Raw genomic sequence first — 24,051 nt, 5'->3', positions numbered from 1 at the left:
CAGGCTGTATCTACTTCCTGCTGTCATCAATCTTGTAGTAAAACTCACAGTGGAAAAACGTTTTCCTTTTGTGGTAATCCTACCCTTCCAAAGAAGTGTGGTCTCTCCATAAAATATTCATGACAAGAGCAGTACTTTCCCTAAAGATGAGTTTATGAACCTGAAATGATCCCCAGTTCGGTATAGCGTAACAGTATAGTACAATTTGAAATTCAGCGATCTCAGACCACTCTTGTTTCTAAGGTAAGATGTATTTACATTCTTCCTGTGGCTTCCAATCTTTACCTCTGAATCAGCTGCTTTTTGTTTAAGTTTATTACATAAGATAATTGGATAGCTACACAGGTCAGGGCCAATTTTAGAGAAAGTTGTTAGTATAAAATTTCCTGACACGTTGCATCTTGGTTATTTAAAAATCGCTCTAATGGCAACCCACTCCAGTATTCTGGAAAATTCCATGGACGGAGAAGCCTGGTAGGCTACATCCATGGGGTCGCAAAGAGTTGAACACGACTGAGTGACTTCACTTCACTTCACTTCCCTTTTAGATAGTTACTGACTATCCCATCAGGGCTTCCATGGTGGCTCAGCAGCGAAGAATCCGCCTGCAGTGCAGGAGACGCAGGAGGCATGGGTTTGACCCCTGGGTTGAGAAGATCGCCTGGAGGAAGAAAGGACAACCCGCTCCAGTGTTCTTGCTTGGAAATTCCATGGACAGAGGAGCCTGGTGGGCTACAGTCCATAAGGCTGCAAAGAGTCGGACACGACTAAAGCAACTGAGCATGCACATGACTATCCCATCCTGTCTTTTCCCCAAAGCAGTAACTCAAGGAACAACTTTCTTATTCCTTGACCTGTACCAAAATACCTTATTCTGTCATGGATGTTAAATGCTTGGTCATCTAACCTGATAAAATAGTACAAAAAAGACATAGAATACTTGGTCTGATTGTCTTGACCTCTCTTACCTTCATGTAACCAAACTATCCAGAGCAGAGCACTACCCACAGCTCTGTTTAAAATTGGATACCTCTCAAGGTCCTTCTCCCCTATGCAAGTGAAACATGTAACTTAAGATAGTCTGATAAAAACACTTCAAAATAGAAAGTGGGATTTTTTTTTCTTTTCTTAAATTATTACCTTCCCCTTAGCCAAAAGGATGACATTATAAATGTTTTCACCACACATAGCTTAGAAATTGCATCTCAGACCAAAAGTAGATGCTGAGATTCTGATATCTTGCTTCAATACTACCTCTAGATCCTTTTCCCCAAACCTCTGGAATTAAATATGTTCTGATTGCAGGTGGCCTGTTAACAGGGGCTGAACTTATTTTTCTTCTAAGGGGGAGGAAGTGTGCTGAAGCCAGCACAGGACTAATCAATTGGGACTTGGTGGACAGAACGCACACCCTACCCGCAGGCATCGTGTCCTCCCTAGAGTGACCCACAGACACGGTGTTGGAGGCTTGGGAGATCATCTGTAAATGAGAAAGTAAAATAGGGATCAAAGTTATGAAGGTTCTGGCATTATGCAGAGGTTGCAAGTGAATTCTAGAATAGTCATTTATTTCATTTTAAAGGTATCTTTCTTACCACTTAAAACAGGTAAATAAATCTAAAGCAGAACTTATTTCTAGGACAAATGACAATCAGAAAGCATTGGTAAGCTGACTATATCTTTTATAATACAAAGAAGTCATTTTTAGATTTCAAATTTAAAAGGGAGCGTATGATGTAAATTCTGTTTCTGTGAAATACCATGCATTAATTAGGAACATGGGCAAGTCCACCAACCTCCAGATAAGTTAAACTTTCAGATGGAAGTGTCATCATTACTCAGCTGAGTCAAGGATATTCATTGCTTGAGGTGAAATTTAACACTTAGATTTCAATGATTCAATGAGATGATGCCTGACCTCACTTTGCAGTTAAAAGTTATTGGTTTTTCTTATGTTTTACAATAGATTAGTTTTCTAAGCAAGGCATAATATTTTAATGACAAATTTATTTTCAAAATTATTCTTTTTATCATTTAGTTCAGTAATTTTTATGATAAATTTTAATATTTTAGGACAGGGTACAAAGTAATATGTTTGAACATAACTTTTATATGGCACTAATGTTTTCTAAAGGTTTATGTGGAAAAGGGCTTTGTGACACCATAGCATTTTCAATTAGGGGCTAAAGCAAAAAATATTGATATATGGGCAGTTTAAATCACATTTCAATTGTAATGGAATTATTTTTTGTAACTCAGTTATAGGAATTGCTTAAACCTGATTTTTGTGTGGTCTGAATAGGTTTTAAGGAAGAAAATGGTCTATTTGAAGAACTGAAAGGAATAGATTCATTTGGAAAGTTTTGTGAAATAAAGAGTTCTTTAAATTGGTGGCATCAGGGTAAAGTATTTATGAACCAAAGAGGTCTGACACATCAAAATTAGTAACATTCTAACAATTCTGTGAAGGTTGTGGTTTGGCATATGGTATAATGCATATGGCAGTTTACAAAAAGGTGTGTTAGTGTAAAGAAGCTCTTGGCATACTGTATACATGAAATCAGTATCGCTATGGTCATACCCTGTACTGTAATTTATTTTCTGAATTTTAAACATTTAACTGGTGAATGCTCCAAATTTGGACTAGTCTTTAGTTGCTTCTCCCTAGAGCTGCAAGCCAAATTGGATCAATCAGCTGCTCAGACCAGGATCTTGGAGTTTTTCCCACAGGCAGACTCCCTCACAAGCTACGATCCTCCCTTTGTCTGAACACTTCATCCCTCACAGCACGCTAAGGTCCACCTCAGCCAAATCTTTTTCAAGGATACCCCTTTTCTTTAGTTTTTGCCCGAATATTCTTTGAATATCATTCTCTTCTTTCCTCTATGAGAGTATGTTTATCTTTATTCTAGTTGAGAACCAAAAACATCGTAATAGTCACACTGATATGTACAAAACACTGGTAATATTGGTATTAACTGAAATGAAAAAGTTGCATATGTTATAGTCGAACTGAACAAAATAAAAAGCCAAGGCTATCTTCATTGCCCAAGGTTCTTCAGGTACTGGAAAGGCTCCTTTAAAATCTTTACTTAGATTATAATTTATCATTTTATCCTTATCTAGATAAATGAAAATCAGCACTTAAACCAAATTTTATCTTAGTCTGTTTTGCTTTTTTTCTATCTTTCAATTATTGGATTACCATATATCATATTTCTATTATTTTGTATTTCAGATGTTCTGCATTTCAGCCTCATCAAAGACTAAATTGATGGTTATGGGCTAATCTGGACACCTGAAAACAATTTGCTTCACTACATCTATAAGAGGATATGTTCAAATTCTCACTGGCTGACTTGTAAAGGGGCTTTTGGAATACAACCCAATGTAAGTTTCAGACATAATGTGTTTTAGTCTTTGTTGCTCACCTCCTCCCCAAGTTAGAGCATGTATTTGTTGGCAGGTGTGGAGGGGTGTGTGTGTGTATTATATATACCTCTGTGTCTACACATATCCTTTCTGACAGTATGGATTCATAGCATCCTTTATCCTTTCCTTAAACAGATGCTTGAATGTCTGTTATGTGAAAGATGCAGTTCTAGGCCCAAGGGATATCCAGAAATGAGGCTTATGCCCCCCACCACCAGAGTTCACACTCGGTTGGGGAAACAAACATAAACCAAATAAGCGCACACACACATATGCAGTGCACGGGGTGAGAGGTGTGCTGAAGGGAGGTCACTTAGCACTGTGTCAGCATGTAGACAGGAATCTGCTTATTTCCAGGGAAAGCTTTCCTGGAGGGAGTAATGCTCCAGCTAATGTCTCGGGGTAGGCAGGAGTTAAAAGGGCAAAAGAATTGAGAGGTGATGAGAGAAGGAGACAAGGATGGAGTGGAAAAGGCTCCAGACAGAGGGAGCACGTGTACACAAATCATGTCTGCTCAGTTAAGTACTTTGGGTGATTTTTTCCCAAGCATGACTCCTGAGTAGCTGGGAGACTTTAACTTAAGCCATACCATGAAAGCTAATCATAATCATACTAGAAAAGAAGAAGGCATATATTTTACAAGCACTTGTACTTTTTTTAAGGTATGAAGTATTCCTTAAGCCCTGACAACTACTCTGAAGATGGAATTATGAATATGGCAACTTTTCTAAGGGGCTTTGAAGAAAAGGGGATAAAGAACGACAGGCCTGAGGACCAGCTGAGTAAAGAGAAAAAGAAGATTCTCTTCTCCTTCTGTGAGGTGTGCAACATCCAGCTGAACTCTGAAGCCCAGGCCCAGGTCCATTACAATGGCAAGTCTCACCGCAAGCGAGTCAAGCAGCTGAGTGATGGCCAGCCCTCATCCCCAGCCCAGGGCTCCGCACCGCCACCCCCAGCCAGCCCCGGCACCCACACCAGCACAGGTAGGTGGGGGCCTGGGGCCCCACTTCCTGCTGGGAGAAATGCTTCTGCTCTGGAAAGTGAAGGATTTAGAGCATGGCTTATCTTTCACCTTAAAACTACCACCACAATGTATATTCTTCTTCCTACAGGTAAAATCCAAGAGCTGTTTGTTACTTCTCAGGATACTTTTTTAAATTGCTATTAATCTATATTATACTAGGCAAAATATATACATATACATATACACATATATATATATGCACACACACACAAATATATATGCACACACACACATACAATTTGTATGTTGGATTGTAGGCTTAATTCTGTATCTCCATAGTGTGCAAACATTCCTTGACATATTTTGAAATGTGTCTCAAATGGATGGTGATGTCCATTTTTTCTCCTCTCTGCAAAATGAGGCTTTCTTTCATCTCCTTCGTCTGCTTTCCATTGAGTAGCTTACTATTAGATTGTATATAAGAAGCTCCAGCTTTATTTATAACACCCTGTGATGCAGGAAAGGAGCATTCATCTTGTGCGCTATAAGCCCTATATTCTTTTAGGGAGTTGGCAGCAGCATGCCAGCCGTGTTCTAACAACGGGAACAGGCACTGCCAAAACCAACAAGGCTTACCTCTGAGGTCCAGCGCCACGGCAAGCTCTGTCCCTGCCTCTTGCCTCTCACCCTTTCCTGTGGGCTGGGCAGAGGGGGAGGCTTAGGGATTTCCACATTCCTGAATCTGCCCAGGTTTCTTCACAGGCTTACAAATCCTATATCCTTGGGCAAGGCTGCTGCCTCCCCATTGCTGGTCGTTGGGTAGCCTCATCTGTGACACAACTAAAGAAAACGTCAAGTGTACTGTTTTCCATGGTGAAGATTTCTGTAGAAAGTCGGTATCCTCCACAGATTTACCTGGAAGGCCAGAATAATCCTCCTCCTAAAAGTGGGAGAAAGCTCCAGATTCCCATCTAGCAAGCGTTTGCTTTGGTAATGAGGCTTCAGCTTGAAGCGGGGTGCTGAGTGCGGCCCTTTGTTGGGATTTCACTTGGTCCTGTTACACAGTGTTTGATTTCATGAAGTTATATCCTGATCCATGTTGAGCTCCAGCAAAAATGGCTTGTGTGTGTTTGCTGTAATCAGTTTTGTATTTCAAGCTAAACCTAACTGCAGTTTACCCAGTATATGCCTTAATTTCATTATTTTCCTCAGTCAATATTTATCATGTTGTGAAAGAACATAAAGGGACTTACCAGGATATAAGATAAAAGACACATTTATTATAATCTGCTGTGCTTAGTCGCTCAGTCGTGTCTGACTCTTTGTCACCCCGTGGACTGTAGCCCACCAGGCTCCTCTGTCCATGGGATTCTCCAGGCAAGAATATTAGAGTGGGTTGCCATGCCCTCCTCCAGGGGATTTCCCAACCCAGGGATCCAACCCAGGTCGCCTGTACTGCAGGTGGATTCTTTACCATCTGAGCCACCAGGGAAGCCCTTTATTATAATTCTGTTTACTTATTATGATGATAATTTTTATAAATATTTGCAGATGCATTAATGTATCTGTATTTACATGTTAAAAATACAGTTGGTATTGTTGAAGCTGAAACTCGAATATTTTGGCCACCTCATGTGAAGAGCTGGCTCATTTGAAAAGACCCTGATGCTGGGAAAGATGGAGGGCAGGAGGGGAAGGGGGATGACAGAGATGAGATGGCTGGATGGCATTACCGACTTAATGGACTTGAGTTTGAGTAGACTCCGGGAGTTGGTGATGGACAGGGAGGCCTGGCTGCTGCAGTTCATGGGGTTGCAAAGAGTCGGACACGACTGAGTGACTGAACTGAACTGAGGGTAAAAACTGATGACTTTCTTTTATCTACATCAGAGGGTAAATAACCCTGAATCCAATATCTATGTTTAAATGGAGGTTAACCTGTGGTTTCTAAAAGAAGTAATATTAGTAGATAACGTTCATGGAACATTTTCTGTGGAGTATGTTTTGTCCTTAAGATAAAAACCTTATAGGAATTTTCTCATTTAGTCTTCTCATGAACCCTGAGGTAGGTACTAAGATTATTCCTAATTTATAGACTAGGAACAGAGGTACAGAGATAAAATTTATTCAGGTTTATACAGCATGGAAATGGCAGATCATAGTTCCAACCATATTTAAGGAATAGTGAGGTCATAATTCTTCATCACTACTTTGCTACTGTCTTCTACCGTGTGATAAACTCAGATTAAGTTCAGACCCATGTGCTATAATATATTTGTGGTCACAAACAGTTACTGTCATGGTAAACTACCTCTCTCTAATGGGTTTTGAAAACATATATTTGAAGCTCCAATTCATGAATTTTTCCATCTTTCTCTCTTGCTAATGAAATATCCAGCTGATATAAAATACATTTAGCTAAGATGTATACAGAATATTATGAATATATTCTGTAAATAAAACATAGCTCATTATCTAGCATAACACAGTCTATTAATAGAGAGTAAAATGGGTGAGAAAATGAGATAGCTTTTCAAGTTTTACTTTAGGCAGAAAGGAGAGTTTTCATTTACTGATAATATAGTCAGTGATTCATTTTCAGAAGACGGGTTTAGCATGTGATGAAGGCAAGTCACTTAACATCTGAAATTGGATAGCATTAATCGTCCCATCTGAAAAAAAGTAAGGATAATAATGTCTCCTCTTTGAAATAGAAATTGGACATAGATGTATGTACAAAGATGATTATGACGACCTATAATTCGAAAATACAAACTGTATCTTGAATGTCCAATAGAAAAAAAGATTAAATACATATTATCATGTTACAAGATGATTGATAGAAACCATAGTCATTAAAAGTTGTGTTTACTGTAACGCAGTGAAAGGGAAACTGCCCACAGTCTCATGCCAAGTGAAACAACAGGAACTGGAGCAGAATATACTTTAGGGCTCCTATGTGTGCACGTGCGCTTGATTGTTAAGAGTCTCAACTCAATGAAGAGCAAGCCTGACATGGTTTGGTTTATTTCCAGCCCTTTCCTCAGTTTTGGCCAGTTGAATATCTGCTTCCCACTGGAATTGTGGAGGTGTAGGGGGTGACAAAGTTGTGGGGTTCTTCCTGATGCATGCGTGCGTGCATGCTTCGTTGCTCAGTCGTGTCCGACCCTCTGTGACCACGTGGACCGCAGCCCTCCAGGCCACTCATCTAGGTAATTGCTCTTCTGGTTGTGGGTCCCAGATGCTCCTAACAGAACCTGTGGATGAAGAGCTCCTTTCAGTCCCATAGACATGGGGAGTCCCTGAGACTTAGCTGTGTCTTCCAGCTTCCCTTAAGTTGGTAGCAAAAGACTCTATTCCTCCACTGTGTGTGCCTCTGTCTCCCACACTGAGTTATCGCTGGCAAGGTTGGATCCTCCTCTCTCACCTGTGTGCCAGCTCTTGGGGCCTGAGGTCATGTGCAGAATCCACCTGACAACTAGCATTCTTCTTGAAAACCTAGAGCTTCTGGGGCCCAGGCAGGTGGAGGTGGAGTAGATGGAGGCGGGGGGCTTCCCCGCATGTCTCTTACCTGCTCAGGCGGCACCGGGGAGACCGGCAGGTTCAGTGACAAATCAGGCGCTTCATCAGGGAACAAATCGCCAAGCTCCCCTTTGCGATCATCACTTGGCTCTAGGGACTTACACTTACCCCTCAAAGAGAAAAGGTAGACTGGAGTCCCAATCCCCAGTACTGCAGGATGTGACCTTGTTTGGAGACAGAAATCTTTACAAAGGAAATTAAATTAAAACAAGGTCATTAGTGTTGACTCTAATCCAGCATGACTTTATAAAAAGGGGAAATCTGGATTGAAAGACAGGTGCACACATAGGGAAGATGATGTGAAAACACAGGGAGAAGGGAACCATCTTCAAACTGAGGGGAGAGGCCTGGAACTGACCCTTCCGTCAGCAAGAACCCATCCTGCAGGACCTTCGTTTTGGACTCCTGGCCTCCAGGGCTGTGAGATGATAAATCTGTATTGTTAAGCCACCCAGTCTGCGGTACGTTGTTACAACAGCCTGAGCAGATTAACACAGGGAGGGAAAGAGAAGCACATCTCCTCCCCAGAGGAGAGCTGTAGACATAGTCTTCCAACAACTGTTAACTTCAGAGGGAACGTCCTCTTCTCTCTGTTGGTCTTGTTATGGTTTTGGGGTTAGCAGGTTAGGTGTGGGGTGCACGGGACTTGAGGGAGTTTTCTGAATAAGAGGGGACTGACCCTCAACCACTGGCAGTTCTTTCACTAAATTTAGTGTATTCCTTTTGGAAGAATAAGAAGATGCTTAGAATGTACCTAAAACTATTTTAGAACACTCTGGGCTACAGAAGGAAGAATTAGAGGGGAAGCAAAAAGAGCTTAAATAACTTCGTCTGTGTGAGAAGGATCCCTACGCCTTTCCCCTTCCAGAACCAAGGAGAGGTGGAAATAACAGAGACCCACAGATAACGCTTGGTTTTGGACAAAATATTTGCAGGCTTCTATCCCTTTTGAACGGTCCACAAAGACTGGTGTTCCTGGTCCCTAGCAAGGTGAGCAGATGGACCTGAAGCAGTCTTCTGACTGCCTGTGAGCTTAGTGAGCCCAGAGGCTGCTGGATGAGCCTGAGGACCACAGAGGAGCTTCTGAGAGGAGCAAGGAAGCAGCTTTTCCAGCGTCTGGGATTGGAGTCGTGGCAGGAGAACGTGTCCCACGTGCCATGAGCAAAGTGCAGGCCTGCCTGAAGGTCCCTCATAGTTGTTAACAAGGGAACACCCTCACAGTGCCAGAAGATAAATATCAGACAGGAAGAAAATTCTCTCAGCAGATGCCTGTGTGCAGATGACAACCAGGCCATAAACTCTCCTATCTGAGCCTTGGCACTATGTAATTCTACAAGCACCCTCTGTTCCTGACTCCAAGTCTAGATGGAACTTCAGGGAAGGAGGTACCCCATACTGCCTGAGAGTCAGTTTCTGTTACCACACGTGTAAAGTTTTGTTAAGAGACAAAGGAATTTATCATTAGCAGGTTTACCCTTAAAGGTCAACCAAAGGAAGTTTTTCAAATAGAAAGGACATGATAAAAGAATAAACCTTAGAACTTCAGGAAGGGAGAAACAACTGAAAAAGCAGGAATAAACATTGTAAAGCAATTATACTTCAATAAAAATGAAACAGAGAAAAAGCAAAAATATAGGCACATACAATAACTGTATCAGTAAGGGTTCTCCAGAGAAGCAGAATCAATAGGGTATGTGTGTGTGTGCGTGCACATGTGCACACATACATATATAAGAATATTTATTAAAGGAATTGGCTTATGTGATCATGGAGGCTGACAAGTCCCAAGATCCGCAATCAAAGAGCAAGAGACCCAAGAGGTCTGATGGTGTAGTTCCAGTCCAAAAACTGGCAAGCTTGAGATCAGGAAAAACTGCTGTTTCAGTTTAAGTTGGGAGGCAAGAAAAAATTGGTAGCTCAGGTTGAAGGCAGTCAGGCAGGAGGAATTCCGTCTTACTCAGGGGAGGGCCAGCCTTTTGTCCTATTCAGGCCTGCAACTGACTGGATGAGACCCATCCATAAAAAAGGAGGAATTTGCTTTACTCAGTTTGTAGATTCAGATGTGAAATTCAACATGAATTGTAGTAATATCTTTTTAGATCTGTCTCCTAGGGTAATGGAAATAAAAACAAAAAGAAACAAATGGGACCTAGTTAAACTTAAAAGCTTTTAAAAGCTTTTGCATAAATAAAATGAAAAGACAACCTACAGAATGGGTTGCAAATGATGTGACCGATAAGGAATTATTTCCAAAATATGTAAATAGCTCATACGGCTCAATTAAAAAAAACAACCACCCAACCAAAACATGGGCAGAAGACCTAAATAGACATTTCTTAAAGAAAACATACAGATGACCAAAAGGCAGATGAAGAGATGCTAAACCTCACCGAATATTAGATAAATGTAAATCAAAGCTATCTCACATCAGTCAGGATGGCCATCATCAAAAAGTTTACAAATAATAAATATTGGAGAAGACGTGGAGAGAAAAGAACCCTCCTATACTGTTGGAGGAAATGTGAATTAGTACAAATGGAGAACATCGTGGAGGTTCCTTAAAAAACTAAAACAGTGCTACCATATGATACTGCAGTCTCACTCATGAACATATATCTGGAGAAAACCATAATTTGAAAAGATAAATGCACCTCAGTGTTCATTGGAGCATTGTTTATAGCAGCCAAGATATGGAAGCCATCTAAAAGTTTCAGGTAATTGTGCTGTTACACGATACCTGAAATTTACATTATATTATAATTAGCTATACTTTAATAAAAATTTTTAAAAATTATATTCAGTACAGCCTTAATTTTAAAGTAATTGATTCTTTTAAAAAAATATAGATAGCCTCAAGTTTCTTGTGTTTATTTCTCCAACATTTTGAGATCACCTTAACTTTTTTAGACAAAAGGAAGTCATGGAGAACTACTTTCACTTTTTTTTTTTTTTTTTTAAATTCTAGACCTTTCCATAAGTTCCCAGAGGGAATCCATTGGATAAATCTCAGTCTAATTCTGTGTTTTTTTTTAATTTGGAGAATTAATTTTTTCTCAACTACTACCTATGTTCTCTTTTCTCTGCTTAAAATTAATGGAAATGTGGACTTGTGTAATAATCCTTCAAAATTCATTAATCAATAGATTTGTGGGTAGTATATTTTACTGAAGGTTTGAAATCATGATGGAATTGGGTAGATATAGTATTATTAAATCATTTATATAACAAATCAATAAGAATTTATGCAGTTACATATGCATACACTTGAGTGTGTATATATGTTCATCCTAACTAAAGACATTCCTATAATGAAAATTTCTTCTTTGTTAGCTTTTTCCAACATATTTCATAAGCCCTCTTTATTACTGTAACTGTGATTCCTCTGTCATCGTGGTCAACACTAACTGCACAATGCAAGGAAGTACAATCTGTTATGCAAGTTTGTTCATATAATTCTTGTTCAAAATGTTTCCGTGTTCTTCATTGCTTTCAGAATAAAATCTACATTTTACCTAACACACAATGTGAAATTCATCCAAAGATAAACTCACAGAAACACCCAGAATAATGTTTGACCAAATATCTGGGCATACTGTGACCCAGTTACATAAAATTAATCCTCACATTATTGTTTTCCTCATAAGCTTCTTAAATCGTGTTTGATGACTGAAACAAACTTATGATGCTCAAGAAATTAATAGTTAAAAATAGGTAAGTTAAAGGATTCTAATGGAAGTAAAGTTTCTATACTTTCATTTGAAGTAGTTAAATGGTGATACTAGTAGATTGTCACAGTTACAGGTATTAAATACCCGTACTTATGACAGGTTGTAATATAATCAACCACTATGAAAATTTAAGAAAGCAACACAATAGGAGAGAATATAAATAAATTAAGGTGGAGTCCTAAAAAATGTTCAAATAATCTATAGGATGACCAAAAAAGGAAGAAATAAACATAAATGAGAACCAAGAGGACATAAATAGAAAACAAATAATAAAGTGTCAGACTTACCACTAACATATGAATAATTACTTTAAATGTAAGTGGCCCAAATATACCAGTCAAAAGACAGAGAGCTTCAAAACAAATTAAAATAAAAAAATTACCCACCTATATGCTGCTACAAAAAACTCACTTTATAACCAATGATGTAAGTAGGCTGAAAGTAAGAGAATGGAAAAGAATATGCCATGCAAACAGTAATTTTTAAAAGGCAGAATTACCTATACTAATATGTGATAAGGTAGACTTTAGAGCAAAGAAAATTACTAGCCACAAAGGTAGACATTACATTATGATAAAAGGTTCCATCTGCTAGGAAGACATAATGATTCTAAATGTTCATATACCAAACAAAAGTTTCAAATATACTTGAAACAAAAACTTATAGGGCTGAGAGAAGAAATACATATAATCCTCAATTGAAGACTTCAACACCTCTCTCTCAACAACTGATAGAATTACTAAAGAGAAAATCATCAAGGGTATACAAGATCTGAACAACTCGGCCAACCAACAGCATCTAACTAATTTATATAGCACTCTACCCAACAATAGTAGAACACATTTTTTTATTTCAAATGCCCAGGGAATATTCACCAAGAGACACCATGTTCTGGGCCATAAGACAAACCTTAACATATTGAAAAGAATTGTAATCATGCACAGTATGTTCCCTGACTATAATGAAATTAAACTGGAAATCTATAATAGAAAACCAATCTAAAATAGAAAACCAACAGGAAAATTAAACAACATATTTCTTAAGTAAATTCATGAGTGAAAGAATAAGACCTGAAGGAAATAAAATTATTTAAAAATATTTTAAAATATTTTAAAGTAATTTTAAAGTATTTAATAAAAATTTTTGAAAATGAAAAACATTTTTAAATATAAAAATATTAGGATGTTAATAAAATAGCATTGAGAGGGAAATTTATAGCACTCAATGCTTATTTTAGAAAATGAGAGAAGGTCTCCAATAAGTAAGCCCCTATCATAAGAAACTAGAAAAGAAGAGAAAGTATATCCCAAAGCAAGTAGAAAGAAATGATAAAAATCAAGAGCAGAAACCTCTGAAGTGAAAATAAGACAGCATCAGAGAAAAATCAATAAAACAAAAAATTGGCTCTTTGAAAAAGATCAGTGAAGTTTACAAGCCTCTAATAAGACTGACAAAGATGAAGAAGAAAGAAGACACAGAATAGATGACACTACTACAGAATTTGCAGCTGTAGGGTTGATAATTACAAAGCTCCCCAAAAGAAAGTTCTAGATCCACAAGGTTTTACTGGAAAATCATACCAAGTATTTAAAGAACACCAACTGTGCACAGTTTCTTTCAGAAAATAGAAGAGGAATAAACACTTCCAAATTTATTTTATGAGCAGTATTACCCTGATATCAAAACCAGACAAATAAAATGTAAAAAAAGAAAACTATGGACTAGTATCTCTCATGAACTTAGACTGAAAAATTCTCAACAAAATATAAACAAACTGAATCCATCAATGCATAAATATAATTGTTTACCATGACCACGTGAGATTTATTCTAGATATGCATGACTGGTTCAACATTTGAAAATCAACCAATATAAAAATACCATATCAACAGTTAAATAAGAAAATCATGTGGTTATATTGACTGTTGCAGTAAAAGCATTTGAGAAAACCCAACACTCATTTTTGATAAAAACTCTCAGCAAGTTAAGAACAGAGGGGAATTGCCTCAATTTAATAAAGGACATTTACAAAAAGTCTCAGCTGACATCATTTTTATGGTGAAAGATGGTTTTTTCCCTGAGAACAAGGGCAAGGCAATGATGTCCACTTACCCTTCTCTTATTCAACATAGTACCTGACATTCTGGGCACCATAGTGAGGCAAGAAAAAAATAAATAAAAGGCATACAGATTGGAAAGGAAGAAATCAAATTTTCTCTCTTTGCAGATGACACAATGGTCTATATATAAATCCCAAAGAATCTAGGAAAGTTTCCATGATAGACTTAACTAAGAAAAATCAGTTGCATGTCTTTGTATGTCACTAAAAAATGAACATATAAAAACTTAAAAGTACACTATCATTTATAATCACCCCCAAAATAAAATATCAGTACTTAAATGTATACTTTATAATACATGTACAGAATCCATGTGCTGAAAATCACAAAATATTAAGAAAAGAAATCAAAGACCTAAGTGAGTAGAGAAATATACCATATTCATGGATAGCTAATGGCAGTTAACCATAGTTAAAATGGCAGTTCTCCCTAAGTTGATCTATAGGTTTCATGCAATTCCTATCAGAACCCAGCAGGATTTATTGTAGACATAGAAGAGCTTAACCTAAAACAGCAAAGCACAGCTATACAGCTAAAACAATCTTGACAAAGAAATGAAGTAGGAAAAAATCTCTGTCCAATATCAAGGCTTACGGTATAGCTGACATAATCAAAACAGTGGTGGGGTTTTTTTGGTTGTTTGCTTTGTTTTGTGGAGGGATAGGGGCTTTCCTGGTGGCTCAGATAGTAAAGAATCTGCCTATGATACAGGAGACCTAGGTTCCATCCCTGGGTTGGGAAGTTCCCCTGGAGAAGTAAATGATGGTGCACTCCAGTATTCTTGCCTGGAGAATTCCAAGGACAGAGGAGCCTGATGGGCTACAGTCCATGGGGTTGCAAAGAGTCGGACATGACTGAGCGACTAACACATACACATACTGTGGAGCTGTAGACACGTAGATCAATGGAAAAAAAAAAACTACAGAATTCAGAACTGTAGATCCTCACAGATATGCTCAATTGACTCTGGACAATTCAAAATCAATTCAATGAAGGAAAAATAGTCTTATCAACAAATGATGCTGGAGCAATAATAGCACATAGCAAGACAAAAACAACTCCTAAGACAAACATTTACACCATATATAAAAATTAACCAAAATGGATCATAGATTTAAAGTAAAGCATAAAAATATCAAAACTTTCAGAGAAAAAAATGGAAGAAATTCTCTGGAACCTAGGGTTAGGCAACGAATTGTGACTTGACACCAAAAGCATGATCCAAAAAAGGGAAATTGATAAATTAGACTTGATTCAGAATTAAGAACTTTTGCTTGGTAAAATACCATGGGAAGATAGTGAAAATATAAGCTACAGATGGTAGAAAATATTTACAAACTGCATCTCCAACAAACGATTTAGTCACATGAAGAACTCTCAAAATACAACAGTGGGGGAAAGAAAAAAGGCAAACCAACTGGAAAATGGGCAAAAGATAGGAAGACAAATTTCACTGAAGATTAACAGATAGAAATAAGTGCATGAAAAACTGTTCAACAGAATTAGTCATCAAGGGAAGTGTGAAAATAAAACTACTAGATGAATAATAAGCTATTGATACTTGCAACTACTTGGATGAATCTCTAAGGAATTATGCTAGTGAAAAAAGTCAATCGCACAAATTTATCAATACATACTATGAATGCATTTATTTATATAACATTCTTGACATGACGAAAGTTTAAAGGATAATTAGTGCTTCCTGAGTGTTATGGCTTCCCTTCCCTGATGGAGGGACATGGATATGATTATAAAAGGTCACATGAGGGATCCTTTGGTGGTGGATTGAGGACTCTACAGGGGTGACACACACATGCACGTTCACACGTACACATGAATACACACTGTTGTTGCTCAGTCCCTCAGTCGTGCCCGACTCTGAGACACCAAGGACTGCAGCACGCCAGGCTTCCCTGTCCGTCACCCTCTCCCAGAGCTTGCTCAAACTCATGTCCATTGAGTCGGTGATGCCATCCAACTATCTTGTCCTCTGTCGTCCCCTTCTTCTGCCTTCCATCTTTCCCAGCATCAGGGTCTTTTCAAATGAGTCAGCTCTTCGCATCAGGTGGTCAAAGTATTGGAGCTTCAGCTTCAACATCAGTCCTTCCAATGAATATTCAGGGTTGATCTCCTTTAGGATATACTAGTTTGAGCTCCTTGCTGTCCAAAGGACTCTCAAGAGTCTTCTCCAACACCACAGTTCAAAAGTGTCAATTCTTCAGCACTCAGCCTTCTTAGTGGTCCAATTCTCATATCCATACATGACTACTGGAAAAATAATAGCTTTGATTAGACAGACTTTTGTTGGCAAAGTAATGTCTCTTCTTTTTAATGTTCTGTCTAGGTTGGTCATAGCTTTTCTTCCAAGGAGCAAGCGTCTTTTAATTTCACGGCTTCTGTCACCATGTGCAGTGATTTTGGAGCCCCCCAAAATAAAGTCTGTCACTGTTTCCATTGTTTCCCCATCTATTTGCCATAAAGTGATGGGACTGGATGTCATGATCTTCATTTTTTGAATGTTGAGTTTTAAGCTGGCCTTTTCCTTCTCCTCTTTTACTTTCATCAAGACGCTCTTTAGTTCCTCTTCACTTTCTGCCATGAGCATGGTGTCATCTGCATACCTGAGGTTATTGATATTTCTCTCAGCAATCTTGATTCTAGCTTGTGCTTCATCCAGCCTGGCATTTTGCAGGATGTACTCTACATATAAGTTAAATAAGCAGAGTGACAGTATACAACCTTGATGTACTCCTTTCCCAATTTTGAAGCATTTTTACTTGAAGTAAAACTGGGGAAATCTGCATAGGATTGGTAGATTGTATCCATGTCAGCATCCTGAGTGTGATGTTATTCTATAGTTTTATAAAATGTTACATTCAGTGGTAGTGAGACAAGTGCTCAAAGGAACTCCCTGTATTATTTCGTATAACTGCATGTGAATCTTTAATTATCTCAATAAAAATTTCAGTTAAAAATTGTAATAAAGATGTTACAATTCTAATAACATCATCAGATATGATAATGAACACAGATTTGGGGATTTTGATTTTTGAGAATTATCAAGTAGCTACAGAGATTAATAAAATACAATCCCTTTTCCTAAGTTTCAGGAAAGGTCAGATAAGGGAATGACAATGTGATATGCTGAGAACAGTGACGATCTATAGATAATGTAAATGTGGCACAGAGAAAGGGATGGTCAACTTTGTAACAATCAGAGAAGGCTTCCTAGAGGATGTGATATTTGCAGTAAATTTTATAAAATGAGTTTCAGGTTATTCAAGGAAAAACAACATTCCAGGTAGAGAGGGCAGCAATGTGAGTGCATGTTGGGTGAACTATAGTTTATTATTATTGCAATGAAATATGTGTAGGGGGAAGGAAGGAACATCCATCTGGCAAAGTATAAAGGAATTGAAACAGAGAGGAGTCATCCTTGTCCCGTGGGGTCAAAGGCATAGGAAAAACAGTTGCCCAAACTCACATGTAAAGAAATCAGGGACAACTGCTGGAATTCAGAGCTTTTTTTCTAAGTTCTCTTGTTATCCCACTCTGGTTTACATCAACCAGAAGCTTTCCCAACAAGTTCAGACATCCTAGCTTAGGTGTCATTTCCCCAGGACCTGCTGAATGCACAGACATCTTCTCAATTTCAGACAAAGTTGACCACCTTTCTTTCCTGTCCAGAGTGGCTAGTGACCCTCATCCTGCCCTCTGCTGTCAAAGACTGAGACCTATTCTTCATCCTGAGTGCCCATCGCTGTAATATTTCTCTACCATCTCTATTCCAGTCACCATTCTCATTCTCCGAGGTGAGTCTGAACTTAAGAAATATAAGTAAGTTGATGCATTGATAGCTGATCGTTTAACCCAGCGAGTCTCGAATTTTAGCATGCGTCAGAATCACCTGGAGGGTGTGTTCTAATGCGGAATGCTGGGCTCCATCTTCAGAGTCCCTGATTCAGTAGGCTGGGGATGGAGCCTGAGAACTTGCATTTCTAACAAGTTCCCAGATGACATGGAAGCTCCCTGTCCAACATCAGGCTCTGAGAACACTAACCCAACAAGGAGGATTTATACCCAGAAACGGAGCTTCTTACTTTAAATAAATTTGTAATTGGGAAATGGTCAGGAAAGAGAAAGGTGACCTCTTCATTCCTCGTCTTTCTCTGGGGCATCCACTGACCCATGGGAAAAAGAGGGATGATGTCATGGAAGTAGAGTAACAATCCCCACCAATCCCTCAACCAATCTCCACCCCCTCACTGGGAGCTGTCTGAGTAACTCTGGGCCTCCTTAAGGATCATAAAAACAGTGAAGGCAGCCTGAAAGACTGCTGCTTGGTGGGTGAATGCAGCTATGTCAGATACTTAATGCCAGATACTGTGCTAAGAAGGTTATGTCAGTTGAAGCCTCTCAACAGATTTTCAAGGCAGACACTGTTATTATAATGGACAATGCGAACGAGGAATAAAGAGGCTGGGTAGCAGCCAAAAGAGGCAAGGCTGGAACTTGGAACAAGGCAGTTTGATTCTGCAGCCTGATTCTTCCCCATGGTGTTACTGCTGCTCATCTATGGAGATCAGCTGAGCTGGGCAGAATTAGCCTAGTGTGTGCTTATAGGTTACTCCTGCTCAGAGAATTTACCTGATGTGCAAGTTCAGTCAGAAAATAGGGGCCCTAAGTTCTCCCTGTCTGCACCCGGTCTATGTGGTAAGGCTGGGTTTCACTGTTCAGAGGACTTCCCCCCTTCTCATTCACTGATACATGAGACTCAGACACTCTCCCCTTCCCAGCTGTTTCGTCACTAAGCTGTGTCCGACTCTTTGCAACTTTATGGACTGCAGCACACCAGGCTTCCCTGTCCCTCACCGTCTCCCGCAGTTTGCTCAAATTCATGTCCATTGAGTTGGTGATACCATCCAACCATCTCATCTCCATTTTCAAATTAGAAGCAGGTAAATCTCCAGATAGAGGAATAAATGTTAACTTCACATTCTGTTCTCCTTGGGGAGGGTATGTGTCTGTCCTGGAGAATCCAGTTGCCCCAAGGATTATGTTGGGGAGGATTGATTTCATTCTGGGCTTTAAGGACCCATATTTCCTCAGAATGGCAACGGATTCTCTCTTAGGGGCTGACCTGTGATCTTGCCTTTGGCAATGGATGGTACCTGTGAGATCAGACCAAGGGCACGGAGGTTCTGCTGAATTGTGGGAAGAGAGACATACCTGTGCTTGATCTGAGGTGCACTGGAGATAGAGTTATCACGAAAAGATTAAAATAATGGCTCTAGGCCTCACAAACCAACAAGATAAGTATGAATATCCTCATGTTACAGATAAGTAAATCCAGAGGGAAGGAGATCTGGAGCCTTTTCCTAAGACCACACAAAAAGATTCAAACTCTAAGATCCATCTCTCTCTCTACATTACCTCTCATAATTCTTTTACAACAAATTTTTCACAAAGTAAAAAATGAAAAGGATTCAGGACTATTTTATCATCAGTGTTTACTTTTCCCCCATTGTTTACTAACTAAAATGCCCACTTTCTCTCCCACCTTCAATTAAGTCAAGCAAAGACAGTGGGGAGAAGTGATTCAAAGGGAGTAAAGAGAATGTTTAGAATCATAAATTGAGAAAAAGCTTGACGTGTAAAAAGCTGAGTCGTGCCTGAAATTGAGTAAGAGGATTAGAAAGAAAGATCAGAGATTTGGGGAAGATTGGCAGAAGGCTTTATAACTATTATTATTTTTTATTATGTTTAAAAATTTTCATCATGATTCTGTGGGCCAGAGACGGGGGGCTGGTTTTGGCTCGGTGGTCCTCATCTGGGACTCGCTGGAGGCTGCAGGCAGCTGACGCTTCACCTGGGTTTGGTCATCTCAGATGGCCTCAGGCCCGTCCAGCAGGTGATGCTGGCTGCAGGCTCGGTCACTCTCATCAGCGGACTTTCCTCTTGGAGGTTAGGCTAGGCTTCATCACACGTGGGTCACAGAGTCACACTGCCGGGTAGCTCGAGTGGAAGCTGCAACCACAGGGTTCTTTGGGTCCACACCAGTCACAAGACCACAGCAGATTCACCTGGTAGAAAGCGAGACTCTGCCTCTTGGTGTGCGAGGTGGCATCTTTCGTCTGGCTGAACTGAGTAGATTTTAAGTTGAGGACGCTGTGGGGGCAGAGCGGAGAAAGTAAGGATGGATTTTATAACAGGAAGTGGAGGTAATAGTTTGGAGGTGGAAATGGAGGGCAAGATCTGAGGATGGATTGTCAACGGGATCATTTTATACTGTGTTCTTTTCTTTGTTGCCATATTCTGTACTTCTCTTTGATGCCTCCAGGAGCTTCTGTTGTTTTTTTTTTTCTTTCCTTCTTTTTTCCAGTCAAAGAGAATTTATTTTTAATCTAAGAGGAAGTTATTTTAGCCATAAAATATAAGAATGACTAAACAAAGAAATGTATAAAAACATAGGACCTGTGTGCTTATTATTGATGATCCCTTATTCTCATTCGTATCTACAGTCAAGAAACAGCTTCTAGGGTCAGAGCACTGTGATAGATATTATGACTATTACTATGTGTGTGGAGGCTTTTCAAGTACTTCTTACACGGAAGCTCATATATATTTAAAATGTAAAATTTATCTTCAAAAGCATTTTCTCAGACATTGTTGAACTTTGGAAATTTAATGCAAAACTGTAACACTCTAGAATTACCACAAGATGGTGCCACAGTATACTGAAAAGAAGATATTTGCCTTATTCCTCATCCCACCAGATTTGCTGGAACTTATCAATAGTATGGAAAGCAATGTACAGAGAGATGAGAATGTGTGTGGGTCGGGACACGCTCATTTGGCAGACTTTTTTTTGAGCATCTTCTGTGCTTTAGGTAGAGTCTGTAGGAGGAATCAGGGTGTGTGTGTGTGAGAGAGAGAAAGAGAAATGAGGAAGGGGTAGGGGAGATTTTTCTCCAATTTTTAGAAATTAAACAGACTACTTAAATATCTTAATATCTCTCTTTGGAAGAAATTACAGTCTATTTTAAAATATATATTAACTACAAACAAAGTGTTGTGTGATAGATGCAGAGATAGGACTAGATTCATCAATATGATAATATCTTTTCCTTTTGCAGGAGAAACATATGGTTTTAAATACATTCCTTTTCTTCATTTTTGATGAATCAGTGTGCATTTATAACTTAACTATGAAATCTTTTGCAAAATGTAAGTGCCGCAGTGAATGTATATTAGATTAAACGTGTGTCAGTGAGTATCAGTGAGTTTCTATCAGTAAGGATACTAGGTAGATAAAGCATTTTGGTGTGTAGGTAGGTGAGTTAAATTATTTTCAATGCACCTATTTCCTTAGACCTCTTAGTTATAAGTCCATAACATCTTTTCATGGAGGAATTATTGTGTAACTCATTTATTAGATAGAGCCCATGTGATTTCTATAGTTTTGCAGGAAGGGACAGACTTGGAAGGGGAAAAAGTCTTGGTCAAAATATCACAGATGAGATCACTGAAAATATAGCATATGATTTCTTTGGTATAAATCCCAGATCCTTATGAGAGAGTATAGGAATTATCTCTTGGAATAATTCAGACCCAGTGATGACACAGTAGAGAGAATATTTGTCTATTTTTCTGACTCTTTGTCTTATCCAGTATAGATCACAATAAGTTTCTAAGCATTTTGCAAAATTATAATTTAATTCTTCCAAATAAGAATAGAGTTAGTGGCCCATGTCTGTACTCCCCAGGTAAGTTGAATTGAGTTTTATATTGTAGGACTTAATTGAGGTTGAAATTCCTTATGAATGAGAGTACAGCAATTTGGAATAGGATGAAGTCTCAAGTTATAATTCCAGACCTCCAAAATGTTTTGAGATAGAGCCTAGCCATTACGGATTGTGTCAGAAATCTAGAACTATACCTCAGGTCACCTGGAAAAGTCCTTATAGAACAGCTCTATATTCTGTACATGTGGTATAAAAATGTTAAAGAAGGATGTCGATTATATAAGTACAGAGCCCTAAGGAAGTGATATGTAAAGGAGTTTGAGCGGAACTTCTAAAAAAAGATTTAATAGGAGTGATTGGCCCTATTTTAGTGAAGGACAGATAGTCTTTTGCTTTAAGAATACTTCGGACTATGAACTTTTACATGTATCATATTTATTAACAGATAACTTGTTTTATATCATCTTGGGTTTCAGTCTTTAAAGAATTAAGATTTAAAATTTTTAGATTTTGAAATTTAAAGACTGTCATGATAAGTGTCTGGGTGGCTGAGTGATCCGAATCATCAAAGGCACCCTAAATATGGGTGTCTTACAATAGAATACATGTATGATCTATTTTAAGCTCATCTAAGGAGAAAGGCTTTCAGTAGCTGGCTCAATGGGAACTAAGATTATTGAGTTCAGATTCCCACTGGGGGATGAGTGTATGGTCACCCTGGCTGACCACCTTTCTTCACACAGATGTTCTGCTTTCACACCTTGTTGGCATCACAGCCAAGGAGGCTGTTGGACATTGTTCCAAGTTAGACAGCCTTGTACAGTGGTACAGCTGACCAGGGGGATGCTGTTCCTCCTCGGCAGTCACAGTTTTTCTGGATCCAGTTCTTAAGGCATGCTGAGAAACATGTTTGCACTTGTCCTGATCACATGAGGAGTTTGGAGGAGCTGGGTGGTCTGGGTATAGTATTTTTCAGGGTTGCATATGATGGCATTTTCCATCACGTTGGCCTGCTTCATTTTCAAGGGGCTGACTCTGGTGGGCCTGTCTTGCAGCTCAGAGATGTTGGCCCACATATTATGAAACTTTATCTTTTCTTTATGTGGACGTGATGTAAAGAGATGTTGATTTTATTCCTGGGCAGTTACTGACTCCAAATAATCAGTTACTTTTGGAAATTGCAAGGATTTCATCATACCAACAGAGCACCATTTTGGTTGCTAAAGAAAGATTTGGCCAAATTATGTTGTACTGTCAGAAGTGAAGAAACGCTGTTGCCTTTTTTCACAGGAACATGACTTGGGATCATATTCTAGATACGAACATTATAGCCACATATGCCATTGTACTTTGTACAGTGAATAGGAAGACCATTTTTCTCCCCAATGCCCTTAGGATTCCTCCCCACTGCAAGCCTGGTTCCCAAAAGGCACTCAGGAAAGGCCTTTATTTGAGGGGGTAACTGTCGTTTGGGGGACTTCCCAGGTGGTGCTAGTGGTAAAAAACCTGCCTACAATGCAGGAGACATAAGAGACAGGGGTTTGATCCCTGGATCAGGAAGATCCCCTGGAGAAGGGTATGGTGACCCACTCCATTATTCTTGCCTTGAGACTGCCATGGACAGAGGAGCCTGGCGGGCTACAGTCCATATGGTCGCAAAGAGTCAAGACACGACTGAAACGAGTTAGCAGCACACACCTATAGTTGTTAATTTTTCAAAAATAAAAGTTGTATATATTTAAGGTGTTCAACATAATGAGTGGATAAACACATAGTGAAGTGATTACTAGAGTCAAGCTAATTAAATATATTTGTCTCTTCATATATTACTTCTTTTGTGTGTGGTAAGAGCACCTGAAATCTAGTTTTCAGCAAACTTCTAGTTCATTTGACCCTTGAACACTATATGTCTGAACTGCAGAGGTCTACTTATGTTGTTGTTCAGTCACTTAGTCGTGTCTGACTTTGTGACCCCATGGACTGCAGCATCCCAGGCTTACCTGTCCATCACCAACTCCCAGAGCTTGCTCAGACTCATGTCCATTGAGTTGGTGATGCCATCCAACCATCTCATCCTCTATCATCCTCTTCTCCTTCTGCCTTCGATCTTAGCATCAGAGTCTTTTCCAGTGAGTTAGCTCTTTGCGTCATGTGGCCAAAGTATTGGAGCTGCAGCTTCAGCATTAGGCCTTCCAATGAATATTCAGGATTGATTTCCTCTAGGATTGACTGGTTTGATCTCCTTGCAATCCACTTACACGCAGGTTCTTTTTGCTAGTAAACCCTACAGTACTAGACGATCTGCAATTAGTTGAGTCTGTGGATACAGAGAAGCTGTGAACATGAGGAGCCTTGAATATGGAGGAGCTTTGGATAAGGAGGACCGACTATATAAATTATATTCGAGTTTTCCACTGTGAGGAGGGTCAGACCCCTATCCCTGGCATTGTTCAAGGGTCAGTTGTGTTCAATACAATATT

The 24,051-nt window shown here is 39.1% G+C and overlaps 1 protein-coding gene across 1 annotated transcript in view; it reads left to right on the top strand.

Moving 5' to 3' along the window:
- Nucleotides 1–3,276: 3,276 nt before the first annotated feature.
- ZNF385B (zinc finger protein 385B) overlaps nt 3,277–24,051 on the top strand; it is a 335,112-nt gene continuing 314,337 nt past the window's right edge. The window contains exons 1-2 of the mRNA XM_065931867.1: nt 3,277–3,390; nt 4,095–4,415. Coding sequence (XP_065787939.1) covers nt 4,097–4,415 — 319 coding nt within the window. The 5' untranslated portion in view covers nt 3,277–3,390; nt 4,095–4,096. The remainder of the gene's footprint in view (nt 3,391–4,094; nt 4,416–24,051) is intronic.

The sequence above is a fragment of the Muntiacus reevesi genome, chromosome 3 (genome assembly GCF_963930625.1).
Source record: "Muntiacus reevesi chromosome 3, mMunRee1.1, whole genome shotgun sequence".
NCBI lineage: Eukaryota > Metazoa > Chordata > Mammalia > Artiodactyla > Cervidae > Muntiacus > Muntiacus reevesi.
Note: the sequence above shows the minus strand (reverse complement) of the source record. Positions and strands in the feature narration are given on the sequence as shown.